At 39.3% G+C, this 23,783-nt stretch overlaps 1 protein-coding gene across 3 annotated transcripts in view; it reads right to left on the bottom strand.

The window, feature by feature from the left end:
* dpp6a (dipeptidyl-peptidase 6a) overlaps positions 1 to 23,783 on the bottom strand; it is a 209,905-nt gene that overhangs the window by 39,057 nt on the left and 147,065 nt on the right. For all 3 annotated transcript variants that reach the window (XM_038731940.1, XM_038731956.1, XM_038731948.1), the window contains 2 exons: positions 20,834 to 20,948; positions 10,232 to 10,330 (listed from right to left, as the gene is read on the bottom strand). In XM_038731940.1, coding sequence (XP_038587868.1) covers positions 10,232 to 10,330; positions 20,834 to 20,948 — 214 coding nt within the window. The remainder of the gene's footprint in view (positions 1 to 10,231; positions 10,331 to 20,833; positions 20,949 to 23,783) is intronic.

The raw sequence follows: 23,783 nt of genomic DNA, 5'->3' as shown, positions 1-23,783 counted from the left end.
AAACTCCTCATTATTTTCTCTTTACAAACTAAATCCCTGACCAAACTGATATATGGGCATGCTAGCAAATGAATGGCAGAGCAAACAAATGAGCAAAATGAACCTGCAGACAAAATATGACTGCTCCTGTCAATCTGATGCTGGACAGTTTTCACAGTAGAAGTCATTTATGTTTATCAGTAATGCCAATCAGCGTGTGCCTGCAGGTTTCATTAGGCCATTCGCTGCCTCATTTGCTTCTGAGCTGGAAGTAAACTTAAAAAAAACTGACATTTTGCCAAGTAATATCTCTTTCATGCTTCTTCACTTCTCAAATACAGATTTTTCTACCTTATTATTAGGTTTACTTGGACCTTGCATACCTTAAGGCACCAGGGGTCCAAGCTAAATTTTAACCTTTAAAAGAACAAAGCATTGACAAACCTCCACACTTATCAATGGATAACTGGATCACTTATCAACGGCCCTGGAAGTAACCAGCTTTAAAATCAGAACACCTCTTTCATGGAGATGAGATTCATACCGTTTTTCACCCCTCTAAAAGGAAGACAGCCACCAAAGACACCAAAAGATATTCCTTATTGTGGACAGTGTTTGTCAGTAAAAGCCCCTTTCAGATTAAGCCATGCACACAGTTCTGCTTTGAAACCTTTTATGAATTATGCCTCCTTTGAATTCAAATCTAGGACAACAGAACCCAAGATGATCACCACTTGAACAGGCATAAACAACGCAGAGAGCCAGTAGGTCAGCGCCAACGCTGAAGGACACAGCAAAAAGAGCTGCACAAGGTAATGATGTAACAATGATGAACAGCTCCAAGATTTGCTGAATAAAATTAAATGAATGGCCCAGTAACACAGGTGCATTTAAGATGCATAAAAAAAAAACAACTTTTAAATGTACCAGGGTAAAATCCAGGTTATATGCATGTCCCAGGGCTCCAGATGTAGATGCAGATCAAAGACTGAGAACAAATGCTGTAAAATGTCTGATCATGGTTTCTTTCAAAAGACGATCAGCATTTTGCTTTGTGTGAATGTAAAAAAGATCATCTTTTAATGGTAGTGTTAGTATTTTTACTCCACCATAATATAATTAAGCCAAATAAGCATCAGTTTGCTCATCTGGACAACGATATTCCAGATCTGTAACAAAAGGCAATTATATGACAATAACATGTTGCGTAAAATGAGTCACAACCTCAAGACTGAAGTGAGGACCCTGATTAGCCAGGACACTGTCTGGTGCAGTCAGACCATATCCTTATTAGACTATTACCTCTGAAAATAGTTGAGTAGAGAATTTGTAATACATTAAGTCCTCAAAAACTCCCCCACTGCTCATCTAACTTCATATTCCTTCCAAGATGAGTCCCAAGGGAGCTCGTAAGTGCTCTTAGGAACCCTCCACTGACTTGTTTAAAGCCATGTTCTATTTGTAACCTGTAACCTCAATTTGCTATTAATCCTTAAAGGGTAATTTTGGTATTTTTCAACCTGGAGCGAGCGCACTGCAGTCGGCTGAAGGGAAACAGGCCTGCAACGTAATCCTCGTAGGCAATTGCGCCACGTCAAAGTACGTCCAAAGTAAGTGCTTGTTTTTCACTGGCAGCCTCAGATTGTTATTAAGGGTCTAAAAACATTATGGAAAAGACCGAGATATACAGAGATACACAATTTTAAAGAGTAAGATCCATTTTGCTTAAACAGAAACAGTTGCAATATAGCTCTCGCCCAAGCCGCCAGACTCCCTTGACAAAAATAGTAAAGAAAGTAAAGAAAAATAGCAAAGTTACCCTTTAAGTCATTGTGTCATTGATCTGACTCACTGCCTCTGAGTTGAGAGCCATTTCATCAGTCTGTGCCAGCTGTTCATCTACTCCTCATGAATCCATAACCTCTGCTGCTGCTTGATTCACAATCCACATTCCTCATGTACCCTAGCTTCCACTTTTCCTTGTGTGTAGTGTAGCAAAGGTGTGTTTCCTTGTGCTTGCAAACCAATCGCTGAACTTGAAAAGACCTGCACCTGCTCATAATAATTAAGATCATTAGGCTAGTGCCCATAAAATAACAATTATAACAATAATTATGATGACAATAAACATCACATCAGTGATTGGCCTCTCTTGTTTGACCAGCAGGAAAGGCTATTTCAATATTATTATACACCCTAACCAAGAAGTTTTTTTGGTTTTTTTTAACTAACCAAGAAGTTACCTCAAAGATGAAATACTAATACTATTTGAGTTACTTGTAATAATAATTTACGATTCCCAAATCAAAAGATACAACATTGACACAGAACATCTAGATAATACTAGCATGTGGATTCTTTAAAAAAAAATCTTTGGAGCATAAACAAATGTTTATAGAATAACTGTAACAAAATCATTCAACAGACCTCTTGATGCTCTGCCGTGTTACACAAACACACTTAAGCTATGAATTCTCAGTGATAAGACTGCTAAAGTGAATTCATAGGATTGTAAGTCCATTTTACAGCTTAGATGTGAATGCCATGTGCAGTAGGAATTATAGGGATGTGTACTGTAGAAGCACTTGCTGGATATTCAGCTACAGTAGAGATGTGTCTGTCTAAACATACAGTGGTAGATGATGCAGAGATATTCCACCGTGCATGACTTGCATTTATGACTTAATAGCACTGTGAAACTATATCACAAACAAGGACTATATAGAAGGTACTTAACGCTATTTGCTGCTACTGAAAAGAGGACAAAACACAACTAACCCTAGTGTGTGTACATACGTGTGTACTGTTAATTAACAGCATCTCTGCCTTCCTTATTCTCTGCAGGCAGAAACAGACAGCACAATTGGTGCTTTTTAGCCAGGTTTGCTTGCTACTATTATGTGGGATTGTGGAGCAGTGGGACTAAAATGGCAAGCTGTGAAAGGTTGCTAAATGCATGAAAATACTACTGCGACTGCAGCTGCTATAATAGTAAACACAATAGAAAAAGAAATACTATGGAAAAATAATGAAATTAAAAATATTATTTGTAGTCAGCTGTAAACAGCAAAAATGCCAACTAACAGAATAAACCTTAAATAGCTAGCTAGCCTCGTAGCTGCTGTTACCAGCTAAGAGGCTGATGAAGCTAGCCTGCTAACTAGCTGTCTGTCATTTTAGGATGTTATTTAGGAAATATTTTTTATGGACTAATGTGCTACCATTTCCCCTGTAAACTACATGTAGCCTATGGGGGGTATCGAGGGCTTAAAGAGGCTGTTGTTTTAGATTTTGTATAGTGTAACTATTCCCAATACCTGACTCAATACTGATAAGAATTTCAGTATCTTGATTTGAGTAGCATAAACATGTTTTTCTACAACCCCGATTTTTAATTTAATAAAAGAAACCAAATTTCTCAAATATGATATATAAACAATACAATAACTTTGCTTAAATAAAATGCTAAGACTAAGACTGTTAACTAAGCAATAATTCAAATCTGACAAAATTGATAAAACCTTTGGTACTGAAAGCTGAAGTTCATCCAGCACCGGAATTCAAAGCTTACAGGTAAAGCACTGTTAACTATGGGGCTTAGCGAACAGTCTGTAGTCATTGAGTTTTTGTACTGGGTTTAAAAGTGTAATTTAAACTTTAACACTCATGACTCAGCCAGTCAAGGACCTGCAGAGAGCATATTTCAAAACCTTGGGGCATTGTCAGTGATAGCCCTGAAGAAATGTTTTCTGTGTAGCCCTTGACCTTGCAACTGCGGAGAGACACTGCTTGAGTTCTTGAGCTTTGGAAATTAGTGCAATTTAGTCCCTACACTAAACTCAGATCAAAAGCTTTTCTGAGAATGTTACCAAATGTTCAGCTGTGCCACTGGTTCTTCATGAAAGTAAGCAACACAATACAGTAATCAAGATGAAAATCATGAAAGCAAGTTTGATTGTCTCTGTGTAATAATCTAATTAGTAGGCCTACTGAGTAATCTAAATTTGGCAAGATTCTGAAATTGGACAAATCATGACTGAAATAGCCGATTTTTGCTGCTCAAAACTTGGATCAAAGATGACATCCAACTCTTCAGATGTTGCACTGACGTTAGCAACTAAGGAGCTAAGAGACCGCTGGATTTGGCATTGGGAGGCACTGAAGCAAAGATATATTTCCAAAGCTTGCTATTCATATTCAATTCTGCATCGGAAGCTTTTTTTAAAATTCCTCCCTGGGAATTAAAACACTGAAAGAACATCAGTATATTGTGACAGCTTGTGTCTGTCACAGGACTATTTGTCTCAGCACTTCTGCTGCTTTCTCTGTGTTAAAAGGTACAGCAACACTTACATTTGTGCCAAGACGTCCTCTAAGTTTAAGCTTCAGTCATGCTTGCTGAGCCATCTCAAAAGGGTATATATACACACCAGCTGCTTCATATAATGTTACCATTTTACAAAGGCTCATTGTCTGTGACACTGAATGAACACTGGATGCTAACAGTGAATATATGGGCTAATTTGATATGTCTCATTGGTAAGAAAAAGACCCATTGCAGAACTCCATTAACAAATGACATTCACATCATTACTCATGTTGTGTCATGGGAGCAGAGCTATGAAAAGTCAATAAGGGAGTGAGACAACTGGCTAATCTTCTCCAAAGTGATTGCTTTACATAAACATTAGAGATGAGAGGTTGTGCATCATTCAGGAACAAGGTAATTCTCTGACATGCACTCAAGACTGTACACACACACACACACACACACAGAGACAAAGCAAACATCACGATGCTTCACTCTTATCTAAATCACACTCACAAGTCCCCCTCAAAGTCATGGCGATAACACTTTCAGGTGGTCCCAATCGGTCGACTGCTTTACAAATGGCTCCCCCTTCACCATATTTAACAAACATCAGCTAGACAAGAGGCATCCTGGAGCGGCAAACAAGAGGAACGCGGCCATTAAAATGGCAAGCAGCTGCCCTGAGCACCTGCGTTTTGTCCCACAGGGCTGGCTTCACCTTGGTGGTGTAAGAATGATGTTGATGCTGTGTCTGTTTGATTCAGATGGAGTGGTAAAAAACAGGCGTATGTGAAATATCAGTGGTGTCTGCTAACTGTGCAATTACCTAACTAGGGAGACTTATAGTGATGGCTGCAGAACATGATCAGAATACTGAGGCAGAGTGCAGGGTGAAGTAGAGTATGCAGCCTGTGTACACACAGAATTAAATTTCAGCTTATTGTCGTTGCTTTGGCCATTAGTTCTACTGGTTATGGCAACATTGTAAATCTCAAGATCATTTCCTAGATTTTGGAACACAGCTATAACAGTCCGATTGGACAATAAACATGCATTCAGACAATTTTGAAAACAAGCCAGATTATAAACTACTTAAGGAATGCACCGATCCCATATGTATCAGTGCAGCTGCTGACCTTTTAATTTATCTGGTATAAGCAATGATTGGCATTCCTGATAAACATACATGATCCACATTAAATGCAGCTTCTTTGTCGATGCCATTATACAAATTATGTGTTGCCGCAATCAGTTCATATTCATTCAGTCACAGTGGGTCATTGACCAGGGATGTGCAACAGCTACATAACATCCAAGCCAAGCCAAAGCCACTACCCTAAAACACATTTTCATGTGCAATGAGTGCGCAGGTATGCAGGCTTGATGGCCATGCTTATTATATTCCTACGACAGCCACAGATGACGGCTTTGTTATTATATTTATGTCAGCGCATTTGATTTATTGATTGCTGTCATTTAAAGGGAATTTCAACAAATAACTAAAAATGCTTCTCAGGTTTCTTGCTCTTCTATTTAGTAATGTTGCTGCATACCCAGATCTTGGTGAGTACAATGTCATTACAGATTAAAATTCAACACGACTAAAATTAAACCCTAGTCGTAATAAAATGATAAACCACAGGCTGCACAGGCAGGCCTCATAATCTCTGCAACCATTGGCCTGCCTTAGTTTAACATTATGACATTATTCGGGTAGTTGCTACACTGGCCAATCAAATGCATCCAAGTGTACATTTCTGGATTTTTTACTGCAACAGAAGAAAAATTTACTGTAGCTAGTATAACTTTTCTATCTACACAAAGGCCTTTTTCTCTCAAATATTTTTCACAAATCTGTCAAAATCTGTGTTAGTGAGCACTTCTCCTTTGCCGAGATAATCCATCCACCTCACAGGTGTGGCATATCAAGATGCTGATCAGACTGCATGGGTATTGCACAGGTGTGCCTTAGACTGGCCACAATAATAGGCCACTCAAAAATGTGCAGTTCCATCCCACAGCACATTGCCACAGATGTCGCAAGTTTTGAGGGAGCGTGCAATCAGCATGCTGACTGCAGGGATGTCCACCAGAGCTGTTGCCCGTGAACTGAATGTTCATTTCTCTACCATACGCCGTCTCCAAAGGCGTTTCAGAGAATTTGGCAGTATATCCAAGCGGCCTCACATCTGCCGATCACGTGTAACGACACCAACCCAGGACCTCCACATCAAGCATCTTCACCTCCAAGATCGTCTGAGACCAGCCACCCGGACAGCTGCTGCAACAATCTGTTTGCATAACCAAAGAATTTCTGCACAAACTGTCAGGAACCGTGTCAGGGAAGCTCATCTGCATGCTCTTCGTCCTCGTCGGGGTGTCGACCTGACTGCAACTTCGCATTGAAGAGGAGTGGACCAACATTCCACAGGCCACCATCAACAACCTGATCAACTCTATGCGAAGAAGATGTGTTGCACTGCGTGAGGCAAATGGTGGTCATACCAGATACTGACTGGTTTCCGGACCCCCTCCAACACACTGAAACTGCACATTTTGAAGTGGCCTTTTATATTGTGGTCAGCCTAAGGCACACATGTGCAATACCCATGCTGTCTTATTAGCATCTTAATATGCCACACCTATTGGATGAATTATTTCGGCAAGAAGAAGGAAAAGTGCTCACTAACACAGATTGACAGATCTGTGAACAATATTTGAGAGAAACAGACCTTTTGTGTACATAGAGAAAGTCTTAGATCTTTGAGTTCAGCTCATGATGAATGGGGGCAAAAACTAAAATGTTGCGTTTATAATTTTGTTCAGCGTAATAAGCCTTCAACCAAATGGACCAATTATTCAGACCCACGTTCCATCGTCTCATGTCCACCTGAAGTAATCAAGACAGCCTCTTGGTTTTTTAAACAAAAGGTAACCTGGATTCAGGAGTTTGTTTAAAGCATGTATGATTGTTTGACTGCTCAAGTTTCTTGCTCTTCTATTTAGCAGTGTTGCTGTATACCCAGATCTTGGAGAGTACAATGTCATTACAGATAACCAAAATGACTAAAAATAAAGTTGTAATAAAATGATGATCCACTGGCTGCACAGGCAGGGCTCATAATCTCTGCAACCATTGGGAGAAACAGATAAAGAGCACCAAATGATACTTAAGTACAGAATATATTTAAGCTAATGCTGTGGGACAAGACATGAGAAAGCAATTTTTTCGGGTAAAGATAGCCTAATATATGATCATTAGGGATTCCAGAGGTTATATCCAGTCGGTCTCCAGGGAAATGATTGATAGGTGGAGACAGCCAGTGGTAGTGAAAACATAAAACTGGGCTAAATGAGGTTTGAAAAAAATTCAATTTCAGCCCCCAACCAGGGAAGCCATTACTGCAAATCCTATAGACAGCCCTGAAAGCATTCAGGTTGGTCGAGCACTGGGTCTAGTACAAATTACACACTAACAAAGACAAAATAATCAGCTGATGTATCTCTCTCCCTCTTTCTCTGTCATTCTCACTCCTCGTCAGCTGTATCTAATGATACACTAAAAATACCTTGAGATTAAGGATGGTACTGTCATCAGCACAAAAAGGAGGAGATGAAAGAGCGGATTGCTTTCTAATGACGAGTCTTGTTTCCTGGTGGCTGTTAGCTGCGTGTATGGATTAGTACAATGGTCCTTTCTCTAAAGTACCTCTTTTCTTTGTGTATATTGTACAACAGTATTAAGTTAAGGGAATATCTTGTAACAAGTAAATAATAACCACAATTAATTTCCCCCAATGATAATGATCTTATGTAATTCAATCTATGTTGCTATTAGAAATATGCTTCTAATTGCTGAAGAACAGATGTTAGATTCCAGATGTGAACAGTACTTCCACAATTTGTGATGTTCACCGAGGCTCATTCAAGCGTGAGCCATGTGTTTACAACTTTTGTGGGTCACAGCTACCAATGGTGAGAAATCAGCCACTTGAGAGACGGCTCATCCTTAAGCACAGATGGGGACCTGTAGCTAAACCAACACACAAATCATGCCAGACAATTACCCAGCTCGTCATCTGAGATCCAGAGGAATGGCATCTTCCTGTTACTAATATAATAAATATGGGCTTTCAGCTTTCTAATTACAGCCAATCATAGAGGGGAAGGCTTTGCGATTTCAGGATGTGAGACGAGATTTAACAGCTGTGCCGCTTCTAGGAGCCATCTTAGTTCCTGTGATTGGAGGGGACAGCTTTGCGGGCATAAGAGACGACAAAATCCACCTCATTAATCCTTCAGCTGTACAGATTCCTCACATCTTGGAGCTGTGATTATTCTCTTCAATGTCGCGCTGAGATACAAAATAAAGTATATAATTTTCTCTCATTGGCTCCCCGTGGTGCTGTCAGTGTTTATACTGTCACAGTCCTCTTATTAAAAAACAAGCCTTTAAAATTGGTGGTGATGAACTGTAACAATAGCAGCATCCACACGCTGTCATTGATCACAGAAAAAAAAACAAAGGTTGTGGTTACAGGTAATTGGATAGCCATTGAAGCATATGGACTAAATCTTTTGGAGGAATGTCAGACAGCAAGGACACACACACACACAAACAATGTACACAAACAGTTGGCAGACAGAAGAGTGATAGATGGTGTAAATCAATGAAAGAGCAACACTCGTCATTTTAGTTTGCTGTGGTGTGATACACATTGATGCCTATTTTTTGTCATTTTAAATAGCTTAAAGCTGTAATATATCAATAGTAGCAACATTATACATTAGTATAATACATATTTTATATTTCACTCATGCCTGAGGTAGGCTGGTAGCATTAAGGACCTTGCCTAAGGGTCCACCTATCTATAGATAAATATTTAGAAATGTAGATATCTCCACACACACAAATCATACAGGTTGTTTTCAAAATACATCCATCAATACCTTTAATAAGTGCAACATTATCACTAGTTGCCATTTACGAAACATCTTTCAGGTGCTTTAAGCCGTTTCATGAGGCATTATTGGGTTTTGAAGCTGAACTCTGGAGCTACCTGAACAGTTTTATTTGGTTTGGTCACTATGTATTCTTCATGCAACTTCTCACCCTCGTTTCTCGAGGTGTTGGAACAGCTTGGCTGTGTAGTTGTGCGTTGTTATCATGCCTGTTTTGTCTGTGCTAGAGTATGCTCTTCTGCATCTAAAATACAACCAAATCTTTGATGTCAGTTCTTCCTTAGGACCAATTTAAGAACTGCCCTTCTTGATTCAACTGGATATTATCTATTTTTGTTAAGCATTATCAGTCAATAATTAATGTGGAACACTATGCTGCAATTCTGCTGTTATTCATTCACTGTTACTGTTCTCCATTACATTTCTTTAATTATGTACATATTATACATCTCCATACTCCTTTATATATTTATACCTTTATTGTTAAATATTTCTTTATCTACCTTCTTTCTATTATTATTTCTGTTCCTATGTCTTGATGTGCAATGTGTACAACTAACATGGGAATTTCCCCTCAGGGATCAAGTATTTCTGATTGGTCAACAACTGGTAAAGACGACTGTCAGCAAACAAGACAACATGAAGATTTCTGCCTTTTGCAAAATAGGATTTCAAAGTTGCCTTTTAAATTAGTTGCATGAAGACGCGTGAAGCAAGTCTAAACAACTAGGAGGCAGAGAGACTCCAGAATAAATTCATCAAAGCTTTGAAACACTTCTTTAAATAGTTGCTAAGCTGAGATGTTGGCAAACAGCTGCCTATTAAAACCTTAGACAGAGATAAACAATATTCCTTTCTCTTGCCTTTCCCACATTTAAGATGGAATCTGTCTCTTGCCTTTTTCCGTTTTGATGCACATGCTCAAATCCAGCTCTAATTCAATACACAGATACCCTTAAATTTAATGGGATTACTTACTGCTTATCCATTTGGCGTTAGGGTCATGAACCTTGAAGTCTTTTCTAAAGAGGTCTCCAACGGTCACTTTGCCCTTGAGCGCCAGGCGGTCATCCTCACCTGCAAAGGAAAACAACTTTAAATCAAACCAAACCATCATGTTGTGAGTATTTGCCTGTAGTAAGTTCAACTTGGAGCAGAAACACATCTTGTATACATTTTGAAAAAAAAGAGAAGGCGAAACACAAATAAAACTTGGTGCTATAAAGGGAAAAGAAGGTACCAAAAATAAGATTTTCTTGCATCTTCTGACAAAAAAAACTGAGAGAATATATAATGTCATCTTGACACATTTTGAACTTTTTCCTGCAGGCTGCAACTGTTCACCTTTAAAGGATGAAGAGCGTAGCTGAGATAGATAAAAAACCCCAATATAATAAATAACTAAGCAAAGCAGATTCTTAACTCCCTCAGGCCTTTGATTAACAATAGTGTGGCTTCTGATCATCAGACCAGCATATTTACAGCAGATGCCTCCTGCAATTCATTTCAGCCTAATTTCATCCATCAATGCTCATCATAGCATCTCCTACATACTGTATATGACTCACTTCACCACCGAATGCATGGCTTGAGGATAAAAAGCAAAAGGCAATATATCAGGCAACATATTTCTTTTCGTAATGCTTTTTATGTCTTGGTGTTGAAAGGTGCTGTACAAAATAAAGTTGCCTTGTACCTAGCAAGAGCATTCTCAGCGTGAAGTTTCATTTTGGTAAGTTTGGTTTAACATCGACTTCAAAAACGATTTGTGGGAGCACAGGAAGCCTTTGACAAGACATGGCAGTTGATGGACACATTGGTTGCTATGAGGATCATAGCTGTGATATTTTAGCTACAGGACTGGGTTTCTTACGTGTGATGTTTAATCCCTCTGTTAAACCTGTCTGTGTTCATGCTGCAGTTGTCGTTTTATATGTGATGTAACAATTTTTTGGCTGCAGCAGCAACAGAAATATATTTTATTTTATTCTATAGACATACAATGGAGACAAGATCAGATAGTAAAGCAGGATAAAACATTTCACAGGGGCTGCTGAGTTGAAAGGGTAGAAATATTCAATATTCATAATGTTCAGCTATAGCACATGCTGAGCTAAAAGCCATGTAAGATGCTATAGACCATAATGCTAGTGGGCTGCAACAGGGGACAGAAGAAAAGGAATGATTGACCACGGCTATATAAGTCATTGATAACTATATGTATTCAGTATAACAAGTATTCTTTGTTGCTTACAAAAAGAATGAGCTGCAAGAAATTTTGAAACTTAAAAGATTTTTTCGAAAAATTATACAAACATCACTGCCACTTATTTCTTTAGTATGGAACAAATTTGTCTGATGTGTATGAAAATGGTAACTGTGAGTTGTGTTTATGGTGCCTGAGCTTTTATCCTTTTCATTTGTTTTTCATACCCAGGTCTCAGTCTGTTTAAATAAAACTATTAACTGACAATTTCTGCAAGAACTATTAGTGCAACAAGTATTAACAATAATATTTATCTATCAGTCTCCATACAAAAAATGTTGCCAAATTGTTTTAGAAAAAAAACAGCAAATAGACACAAACACTTGAAAAAAAGTACAGTTATTGTAGTAATATAACAAATAGACAAGTTCAGAATAACATCAAATTAATAAAAATTAATTAGCTTTGGGGTAGGAAGTACACAAACATACAAAAACTTGACCAGAAAGAGGGCAAAATATTCTTGACTCAAATGTTACAATTCAACAACAAAAAAAATAAAGCTATAATAAAGAAATACGTCACCTGAATTTGCTAATAAAATGTGTCAATTTCCATGTCAAAAATCACCAGGAATAAGCTTTTCTTTTGGAAACATTTTTCTTTGAAGGATTGAAAAGCTTGAGCATAATGGCCTATTGAATCCCAGAATAATGAAAATGCTTTTAGGTGAGTTTGAAGGACCATGAGGTTGACCCACTGTGCTGGTTCCCTGACCACACTGGTGTTTTGCACATTTAGCTGTCAATGAAGTATAGTTATAGTATAGTATTTTACATCCCAGCTTTTTAAAAATCATACTGCACAATGATTTCTCAGACTGGTGAAAGCCTTTATCGTGGTTCCACTTTATGCAAGTAAGACACTGTATCTAGGTACAATCAAGTTGCAGAGATATGAAACTTGTGAAATAACTGCCTGGTAATTGACCCCTTTGCTAAGCCACGCCCCCCTTTGTTACTGTTGCTAAGTCCAACAAACTGTCAGACCTGTTGGGACTTTTAGCACGGCGCTGCCACTGTCTATAACTGCAGTCCCTGGAGAAATATTGTCTCATTTTTGGAAAAAGCAATCTTAGGAAGAAGCAGACAGTTTAGCAGTTGCATTGTGCTTTTGAAGATTATTTTCAGGCTATTCAAACTGACGTGAAAAAAATAAAGAGAAGCTCAAGCCTACCGATCACAGAGTAAAAGTGAACCATTACTGAATTATTACTGACTACTGAGAAAGAGGACAACGATATTAAGGATCAACACTGCTTCTGTACTGCTGGGTAGGTCTCTGTTTACTATTACAATCATTAAAAGCAGAACAGTAGAGTTATATAACATTGAATTCAGTAGTAAGTTAGCTAGCGTTAACTAACTAAGATTACATTAGAAACAACAGACAGCCAACATTTTCCTGGATTTGTTTTAGGTTTTGGACCTACTTTCTTACCTCTACTTTCCACCTCTCTAGGTAGCGACTGTAACTATTAAAAGTGCCCCAGGAACAGCCTTGACCATATCTTGGAAAAATACAGCAAAAAAAAGACTCATTTTGCATTAGAGTCAATGGAGCCCAGCCATGAAAGTGTCGGACCGCAGTTAGAGCAAGTCCTATACTGCGCTGTGATTGGCCAGCTAAGTATCTGGGGCGTGGCTAAGCGAAGGGTCAATTGGTTTGAAATTTTGTGGCCTGTTTTAAAACCGTTTACAAATACCCACAAGCTGATCTCAGTTATTTAGAGTTGGGAACAGTATATTCACAGTTCATTCACAATTCACCGTCACAAAAAATATATTTGCAACACAATGTAAATTGTCAGATGAAGCACATACATTTCCATCGCAAAAGTATCAAAACAACTGGTGCTTACCATGTCCATTATACAGTCATGTCAACGATGCTTACAATGCTCACAAAGTGCAGCTGAGGTGAGGTAATGGGAATGTACTTAATTTTACTGGTTTTATTCAAATTTAAATTTTAACATTCTAACAGACATTAGAATAAATGACAGAGGCTCTCCAAAGTTATTACAATTCATCCTAAGTGGAACATGAATGTTTGTACCAAATTTCAATCCATCCAATAATTGTTGGAATTTCAGCCTGGACCAAAGAGGTGGAGTGAACAACATCGACATTACTATCCATCCAATGGGCAAATATTGTAATGATCTCAGAACACACATATCTGTGTCCACAACAATTTCACACACTTTACAGACCATTTTATGTAGCAGGGGATGAGAAAGAACCATTATCCAACACATCATATCATACTCACATTTGCAAACCACTATTGCCTGAGGCAGATTAAGTCACAGTGACTGATCAAGCTGGAGCTCAGCATTAATAATACATGTCGGTATTGCACACACTGGACAGAGGTAAAAACAAACCTGTGTTATTAAGGGAAATCATTTCTAATTGCTACAGCACCACTGAGCCAGAGCTCCAAATGTTTCCTCAGCACTGTGACCACGTCCCCTAATTTTAATCTGACACATTCTTTGATCTGTGTGTCGCAGCTGTCGGAGAAATCATCTTTAAAAGGGCAGATGGATGGAAGAAGGGGATGTTCAGACAGAGGCTGGCGACATAAAATGACACTAAAAATCTGTCTCTTGTCACATTACACACTGTTGAAAAAAGTGCTGAATGCCAGCCTTTGGATCAAGGGGAGATTTCAACAATTGGATGTGATCACAAGAGTCAGAAAAATAACACCAAAGAGTAATATTCACATTTCAAACGTCTCAAGAGTCTCTAAAATATTAATAACAGATGATGGGGAATGCATTTTGTGATCTTTATATGCATTTCAACTTCAGGCAATTAACTCATACACGTTTGAATAGAAAGTATGGCTGTAATTAAGAATTCATTCATTTCTATAACTAATGCAGTCTATAAAATGTAGTGAAAAATGCCTGGTACACTCTCCGGGGGGTCAATGTAACGTAACAGCTCGTTTGTCTGATCATCACTCCATAATCTAAAATAAATTCAATTTACAAATACATAAAAACAGAGAAAAAGAGCAAATTTGAGGAGCTGCAACTAGGAAATGTTTATTCAAAGAGCAAGTTTATTTACATACCACCTTCAACATGAAAGTGTTTCATGTAAGACACAAAAGTATAAACTAGGCAAAAAAATTAACAAACTGAAGCTAAAGTGGAATAAATCAGAGTAAGACAAAAAAAAATAAGAGTGCAAGAGGTATAATTACATTTCTCAAGAAAAATGAAATAACGAGAGAAAACTTTCACGGAGTAGAATGTTGTTTTGTCTTATTTCTCACAGTACACTGATAATTATCTTGATTCTTATAAAATATAATGATCTCTTAGAGTCATCTTGCGACCTCTTGTGGGTGTCCCGATGCCCAGTTAGGGAAATACTGGACTAATTCACACATTTTTTACAATACAATTTGACAGGTACAATCTGTGTTTACACTGAAAGCTATAAAAATGGGAGATTTTAAATAAAGGATGCTCCATTACTATGTATCCTTCATTACAAAACAAGACTGCTGTAAGTATACACCATTTTCTATGAACGATGGTGAGAATGTGTCGCCTTGCTTTGTGGCCTTAATCTAGTCCCCCCCCATTCAACCAGTGCCGAATGTAGACCAAAGACACACAGCACTCCAAAATTTACTATCTCATGTATTAAAATGTTAAAATACGCAATCAAAGCATTTGATTGTGACTAGCATTAACAGCATTTGAGGGAGATGCTAAAAGAAAAGCCCTACCATTGAAATCTAACTAGATGTTTTTGCATCTGTTTGAGTTCCTTTTTGTTTTACAAGTCAAAGCGGTTTTAAATTGCAAGAACGCAACAATGATTTTCATTATTCTCCAAATGTGCGTGTTAGCTGTATGTAAGCTGTTAGTGGCATATTGTGTGTAACAGATGGACAGACACCGACTGATCCTCAGTTACTCCTCAATTTCATCACCGGGGACAAAAACACCTCTGAAGGCATCTGCTTGGTGCATCACTTGAGTTTTGAGTATGATTATCGGAGTCACCAGACTGTGTACTATGGACTGCAGGGAAACTCAATCGCGCACACACACGTTACAGCCTCCCATCAGATGGTAAGGTTTGAAGGGGATAAATACTGATGTTAAAAATAATAATCAGTTGTGATAGATTGGACACAGAGGCAGTCACTGGAAGTTTCCATGTAAACTTACATTTTTATATATAGCACAACCTCTTAAAGGGAAATTCATTTCTGTATTTAAGTATGTTTTTATCTCAGCCTCACATGGCGCTGTGATCATAGCTTTGAATTAGTCTGACAAAAGTGAACTGTCAGCCCCAGAGGGGTCAGCTCACTTGAGCAGTTTATACGCTAATTAGGCACGACCTCTTTTCAATACAACGCAAAGGCAGAGGGAGTTGTGGTCGAGGGAGTTGTGGTCGAACATTAAACCTGTCGATTTGAAAGATAATTTTGGTGTCTCTCTGTGACAGAGTCAAATACAGTAAGTCTGCAGTGTTGACTCCAAAGGAAACGCTGATCCTATCTAATCAAATTGAGGTTTCATTCTAAAATTAGATGAGAGAAAAGCCTAACAAGTTACCTTTGAACTTAAATTTCTGTCCTGAGAGTGAGAGCTCATTGTTTTTATTCCGGACTGTACTACTGTTTTGGTTAATTCTCACCGTTCCCATGGCTTTGTTTTCATCCACAGCAGGGAGATCTTTCAGCAATAAAGCTTAAAAAACTGCTCAGCACCACACAGCACACAGACAAAGCAAGTGAATAGGTGGTGAAAACAGTGGAGCATTTTGCGGCTAAAAAGCCAGACGTCTACTGTACACAAGGCTAAGAATCAAAAAGGGGATAGCAGTGAGTAAGTAAATATATTAGACGATAGATGTACAACAGATTTCCTGGTCGGTCGTGAGAGTGATCTAACTTAATGTGTTAGCTTCGTGCAATCATTTCTGTGACTGCTTGTATTCAGCTGCACCAAATGAACGTATGAATGTGATCCACCCACTGTTTCAGTTAGCTGTCACTCTGTCAGACTGAGGGATGTCAGGCTGACTGACAAATACCCAGATGCCAATTGTGAACATCTGACCTAGTTGTATTGATGTAGAGAACAGAGCAACCTCTTAGCAATATGGAGCTATCAGTTACAGCAGACACAGGTTGTCAGGGAAGGAGACCGAAGTTCTACGTGTGTGTGTGTGTGTGTGTGTGTGTGTGAGTGTGTGCATGTGTGTGAGAACAAAGTGGTTGTCAGGAGCAGTTAGAGACTGGCTGGTCTGTCTGGCAGGGGAGCATCCATCAACACACCCTCCTAACTGAGTGGAAACAACATGCTACCTCATAACTCCTCATATGAGCTGCACTGCTACAGTTTGCCGCTCAGGGTGAGGTGCCTACATTCCCCAAATGTTTCTCCTTGATGTGTAATTACAGCAAAATAGGTTCTTCTAAATGACTGCCGGATTTAGTATTTTAATAGTAAAATCCTCCCTAAAGCACTTTAACAGTGTTACAAAATGTTAGTGATGTACCTTGCTCTCCTGGGCCCTTATGGGAAAAATCAATCAATCCTATCAAGTTGTCTTTGTCTGTAATTGAGCCCTTAATGTCTTATTCTTCCTAAAAGCAGTGGGAAAAACAAATCTGCTTACTTAAAATATTTTTTCAATGTTACCTATGTTTCAAGATCTAAAACAAGTATGTTTTCTTTCAAAACAGAATAGCCGATTTATTTTACTTAATAATTAGCACTGGCGCCCCCCAGGGGTGTGCGCTCTCCCCCCTACTATTGTCCCTCTACACCAAGGACTGCACCTTAGGAGACCCATCTGTCAAACTCCTGCAGTTCACTGCTATTGGCCTCATCCGGGACGGTGATGAGTCGGCCTACAGACTGGGGGTTGATCAGGTGCTGAGCGTTTTTTCCGCGCTGACCGCTGAGCGGTTTTTTTTCCACTTGCCGAGAGTTGAAAAATGTTCAAAAATGCTGCGCTTGTCACCGTCACTTTTTACCCAGCTGTCCAATCACAGTAGAGGAGGGGCGGGACAAATGACACACCTTAGCAACGGTTACTATCCTGGAACCGGGCTTCGTCCTGTTGGTACTCGCCGAGATGTTTCCTCGTCCACAAAATCATGAACCCACATACGGCGAGTCCGTCCCGTCTCTCTACCTGCTTCAGCCTTCTTTTCATACAGAGCAAGGGCCAGAGCAAGTACTCTACTCTGTGTTGACATTTTTACATCCAGTAAAATTAGGCAGAACCACTTGCAACAAATGTATCATAGCAACCAAAGCAGTCAGAAAAAACGCTGAGCTCCCTGCTGGGCGTTTTCAGAAGAGCAGCTGGCGTTTTCAGCTGGCAAAAAACACTTTGGTAGACACGGGCCCTATGAAGCTGCTGATCCACTTCTACACAGCCATCACCAGTCTGTCCTCGGCACGTCCATCACTGTCTGGTTTGGATCTGCCACCAAAAAGGACAGGAGCAGACTACAACGGACTGCAGAAAAAATACTTCTGCATCCTTTGCACTCTGCTCATTGCACTATTGTCTCAATCTTTCTATATTGTTTTTGTTTATAGTGTGTATATATATATGTGTTCTCTATACTGTAGCCTGTGTCTGATTGAAGTAAGCATATCGTGAGCAATGTACAATCCTAAGTCAAATTCCTTGTATTTGTACACATGTCTGGCAATAAAGCTGATTCAGATACAGTTATGTCTTTAGGACTAAATCACAGACACAACTACCTTGATAAGAGTTTTTTTTTTTGTGTAAATCCAGTTTGACCGATTTCCTGTAGAAGTTTTGATAAAGTAATACATAATCATGTACTTATGATATCACTTCCTGAGAATAAAGGCCTCCTTGCCCTACTCACTATTTTCTTTACAATCATACAGGGAGGAATTCATCTTAAGAGGCAGAGATAGCAGTTTTTCCAGACAGGAGCCTGAATAGTCCACATTTCCACAGAGAATAGAATATCACAGCCACAGCCTGCATCTTCGGAGATCATCATCAGTAGTGTGTGAAATACAATACAACACAATACATACAATTTTCAGTGGTTATTTGTAATTTGAATACCCGGTTTAGGCAAACCACAGCATTCTAAATAGGAAAAAAAGTTTACTGAAGCTCCACATATATGTACACAGTGTACAAAAACTAGGGGCATTTGTTCAGTTGTTAAGAACACTTAAATAAAATACAATATCTATTATGACTTCAATTATTTTAATCACTACCATTCACAACTGAGATGTGGATTGTGCACAAGTGGTGCAGCTGAAAAATGGAAGACGATCCAAATACACTTCATGGCTCCTCAAAAATTACACTCAAGTGATTTTTGATCATCTAATTTCAAAACCACGAGCATTTAAACTCTACTATTTATACACTACTAACAGCCTCCACTCTGCCGAGCCCACTGATGTTGGGCAATGGTCTGGCTCAAAGTCGCCATTCCAGTTTATACAGTCTAGACCTGCTCTATATGAAAAGTGCAATGAGATAACGTCTGTTATGAACTGGCTATACTATATATAACTATATAAATTAAAATTAAATTCCTCCCAAAGGTGTTGGATGAGGTTGAGGTCAGGTCTCTGTGCAGAGCCAGTCAACTTCTTCCACATCAAACAGGGAAATTTTATTTTTGCATCTGACGGAAAAGGGCCTTCTCCAATCCATAGGCACAAACTTTGAAATACGCTGAAGCACCATAGCTCAAAACAGGAAAACAACCCCAGACTGACAGTACACAAAAGTATGCGGACGGGAGTGTCCTGGTTCATGCAAATCTTAAATACCAAATGGTAATTTCCAATAATTAACAAACTTCAATTCTTAAAAGTCAAGTAAATTAATTAATTATCTTGTGTGCTGAACGTCCCAGACACAACAGCACAAGAACATTTTAGGTAAACCTTTAACTTGGTAAGTGCAAAACTATTTGACTCTGTAGAATCAAGGGATTCAATTAACAGTTTTATCGCAAATATGATAACCCCAAGAAGGAGTAAACTGTCTTTGCACTAACAAACCACTGCCCTTGAGAAGTTATTTATGGAGCTGCATTATCCTGAAGCTCATCTCAGTTGGTCAGGATAGCCAATTAATCCACACCAACTCAGGCCAGAACATATTTTAATGCCCCAAAGCCCCTAAAATACTAAATATCCTCTACAAACAGCCCCTTTAATGCGCAGTCAGCTGGGGGCCTCACAGTTGCTGCAAGAACCCGCGACTTGGAGCGGAACAGCAGTTCAGCTTGAGCACACTGAGTCGACGCAGGGAGGGGACGGATTAGGACGAGGGACAAGCTGCAGACACCACCTGCCCGGGCTCCACTTTCTGCCTGACTCCCGTTGGCCCCGCCTTTTTTGGAAGTGGCAAGTTCTGGTTCACAGAGTCCTCGGGACAGGAACAGGCCACAGCCAGGAGGTGACGAGGCGTTTTAGGCCTTGCTGCTTTGACACCTGCCACTGTGCTAAGGTCTACACGGGCGATATTTTTGCTCTGACACCTGTCAAGATCTCTAAGGATTATGTACAAAAAACACACTGAATATATTTTCATAATTGCTCTGCTTTGTCACCACGACCCTGATGTCCTAGGAAACATTACCTGCAATTGTCTGCGACGGAAAATCATAAACAAGGGCACAGTGATTACTGTCTTTGTAACCACATTATAGTGCAAACACATTGGCAGTTGTATTGAGTGATTCTGCTCTGGCAGCGAATAAAACCATATCAAGGAGCTTTATGAGCCTGAATATAAACAGATGGCCTATTGATTAAACTTTCATGTAAATCTGTGAACAGAAAACCTGAAGGTCACTCTGAAATGAAACTCCGATGCCTTAAAATAACTAAGGAAACTGTAGAAGTCCAATATGTGTGTGTGTTGTGTGTCTGTAGGGAAAAAAGGGACTAAGTGAAGGAGACAGATGGGGACTACGTTTATGAAGAAAGCAATGTTGCACAAGCTGACTTCAATGAGGTTTACTGACCTTCACTAAATGTGACCATTACAGCAAAAAAAAGAGTGTGGAAGTTAACTGACATTACAGTGGGTGACAAAGCAAATGTTTCATGAGACTGTGGACAGAGGACAGAGATACAGACACACATGCATTAGTCTTTGTATTGGTCGTGGTGAGATTGATTGTGAAACCTAATGGGCATGTCTGTGCATAATAATAGCCATGTAAACAGAGCAATGTGTGTAGAGTGTCGTGACCCTCCACCACCACCACCACCACCGTCCTGTGCCGTGTACCTGGTGTCAACAGGATGACAGAGGTGACAATCAGCGAGCAGATGACCAGAATGACAAGAAGGGCGATCGCTATTCCCTTCCAGTTCCTCTGCGGAGGGTTACTGCCCACCAGCTCCTGCAGAGAGACAGAGGGGAGGAGAGAAGACATGGTCAGAAACAGTGAAAAGACTACCGTGGGAGCGTATCAGAGTGTGATTCACGAAGGAAGGATTAGGATAAATGGAAAAGAACAATATGTAGGACGTGAGAAAAAAAACAGGAGATACGAGAAATATCTAAAGACACTAAAGTGGGGGACAGAAAAATAATCAAAAAGTGGTATAAACGGTAAACTTGTGAAAAGGAACGATGTGGGTGCCAGTCAAGGACGAACGTGAGTCGCAGCCTCTCGGTTCTCAAGGAGACATGCCAACAGCAGCAGCAGCAGTAGCAGCAGCAGCAGCAGGAGGAGGAGGGGGAGAATTCCTAATGAGGCGAGCATCAGCGGCTCTCACCCGCAAACGAATGTGACAGATAAAAATGGAGCCCACGACACATTGGCGAATTGCATGGTTGACAACAGCTTGGCAACAGCAGAGTGACGCTTTGGGTTTGGAAAAAAAAAACGAGTCAGAGTTATGAGCAACCTTGAAGCGATTATCTTTTTGGTCCGACCGACAAATCCAGAAACGAATGAACTTATTGTAGTTTAATATTGTTGTAAGTGAAAATTGAATTTTAAAGAATGAATATGGCACTTGACAAAGTATCGCTGCAGGATATAAAATAAGGCCAATAGGGGGAAAGCTTCTTGTTCGTGACCAAATCAAATAATGTGCAGGGGAAAAGCATTTGAGGCATTGTGATGTGCAGCAGGTGGCTAGGTTCAGCGAGAAAATTTAATTTGCACAACATTTTCAAAATATATTACAGTAACAATTCAAGACAGTAGCTATAGATGACTCTGTATGTAAAGTTTTGCATCTTGCTTCATCTAAAGTTAAATAACTGTAGCCTGTCTTGTTGTCATGAAAATAATAATGGAAATGTATTAATTTATGTATAGCAGTTTTCAAGTTACTAGAATAAAATGTGAGATTCGATTCAAAATCAATCAGATGTAAAGTATTAATAAAATGATGTAAAAGTAAGAATGCAGCCAGAGAGACTAAAAATATAAAACACGTCTGAGAAAAAGCAAGTCAAGCTTTCTAGCTTGAGCCGTCTACTTTTGTTTTTAGCCTCTGACCTAAAAAGGTTGTCAGTTCACACATCCAGCTAACATGCATTTTCAGTCCTGCCATTGATTACTTTACACTTAAAAGTAATCAGTAAAATATCAAGTCTACTCACATACATGCAATCACTGCACAGATGCTAAAATTGGGGTATGTACACGCCTTTTATATCTTGTTAGACCTATAATTGTCAGCTGAAGCGTGATGGTGATGTAATCAAGGGACTTTAGCAAATAAAGCACACAGAGAGAAACAAATGCCCAATGGCTCAATATATGACTTTTAAAACAAAGCATCCCTTAAAGTTTCTACCTCAGCTTTGACTGGTCTGGCTAGCACATGGATAAACCAGCGCCAAAACCACAACCATGAGGGACTCTGCAGAAAGGATCCAAAGCCCAAACTGTTAGTGGAGGATTAACAAGTTCTTAATTAGTTTATAGAGGATAAAAAGAGCAAAGCAGAGCATGTGCTTCAGGGACCTGTGGCTGGGGCGTTAATGAATACATGCTAAGGCTTTAATGATTCTGAATGGCTGAGCCATGAAGCAAACCCTTTAGTGACCTCATTCCCAACTTAATTGAAAGGAGCCCAAGACGTCATTAGCCTGCAGATAAAAGCAATCGGGGCTATTTACCAGACTGCCCATTACCCACATTTATTAAAACAAGAACCGGTTAGCTGCGTGGCAATATTGCAGAGCAGTGAAAGCCACACGGCACAACACCTTGGGCAGAGACGACGTCAATGTGTCTACTCAGTTTATGAGGTAAGGAGTGCAGATGACGATGTTATTTGCTCCCAGTAAGAGGGATTCAGTAAGCGCATGACAAACACTGAAGAGGGTAAACATGATACAGTTGTGAATGAGGAAGAGCCGCAGGTGCTAGAAGTTTCAATTTTTGCATGTTCTCATTAAATTATATCGTCAGTTCTTCAACACAGAAATCACAGCAGTTTCCAGGATAATTTGATGACACATGATTGTTATGTTATGCTAATCAGTTTTAATTATTTTAACTTTTGACTGTTTCAGAGACAATTTGATTAATATATCAGTTTGATGTGTCTCTAAATAGTATACCCATCAGCCTCTGCTTCTCCACACAAATAGCCAGTTAGAGGTGAAAATCAGAGCCGTAGCAAATTCAGAATACGTTGTAACTGCGAAAAAAAACAACCAAACCAACCAACTAAATGTGATGTCTGTTATTTTACAAAACTGTAAACAGGGAACAGCACTAACGATTACCCTCAATGTCTGGATGTTTCTTAATAAAAATGCTTCTTGGGAGTTGTAGTTGACTTCTTTCCGTCAGTTTTCTCCAAACTCAATCTTGCTACTCTACTAGAGCCTGATATGGGCTTATTGCAAATAAATCGGTATCAGTGTTCATATCAGCCGATAAAGGACAATTCAAAAAGGGACGGAAGACAGATCTCCTTCAATCAGCTCATGAGTGTTGTTGTTACATAGTTTGTCCACCAGAGGGCGCTCTAGAAATCCCCTGTGGGCAACATGCATGTTTGCAAGGCCACAAATCCACCAAAAAAAACACAGCAATCATCTGACTTAATCAAAAGCTGTACTTTTGTTCAAAGTACTACTTGTAAAAATAAAGTTATAAAATGAATTATGTTATATCATCTTCGTGATGTCTCATAACTACACATAACATAAACAAGGTTTTTCCCTAACATTTGTTATGTGACATGCTATATAACATTAAACA

Source organism: Micropterus salmoides, unplaced genomic scaffold (genome assembly GCF_014851395.1).
Source record: "Micropterus salmoides isolate LMB-PRFRI ecotype aquatic unplaced genomic scaffold, ASM1485139v1 Ms_hic_scaffold_1, whole genome shotgun sequence".
In the NCBI taxonomy this organism is placed as follows: Eukaryota; Metazoa; Chordata; class Actinopteri; order Centrarchiformes; family Centrarchidae; genus Micropterus; species Micropterus salmoides.
The sequence above is the reverse complement of the archived record's forward strand: the minus strand, read 5'-3'. Positions and strand labels throughout refer to the sequence as shown.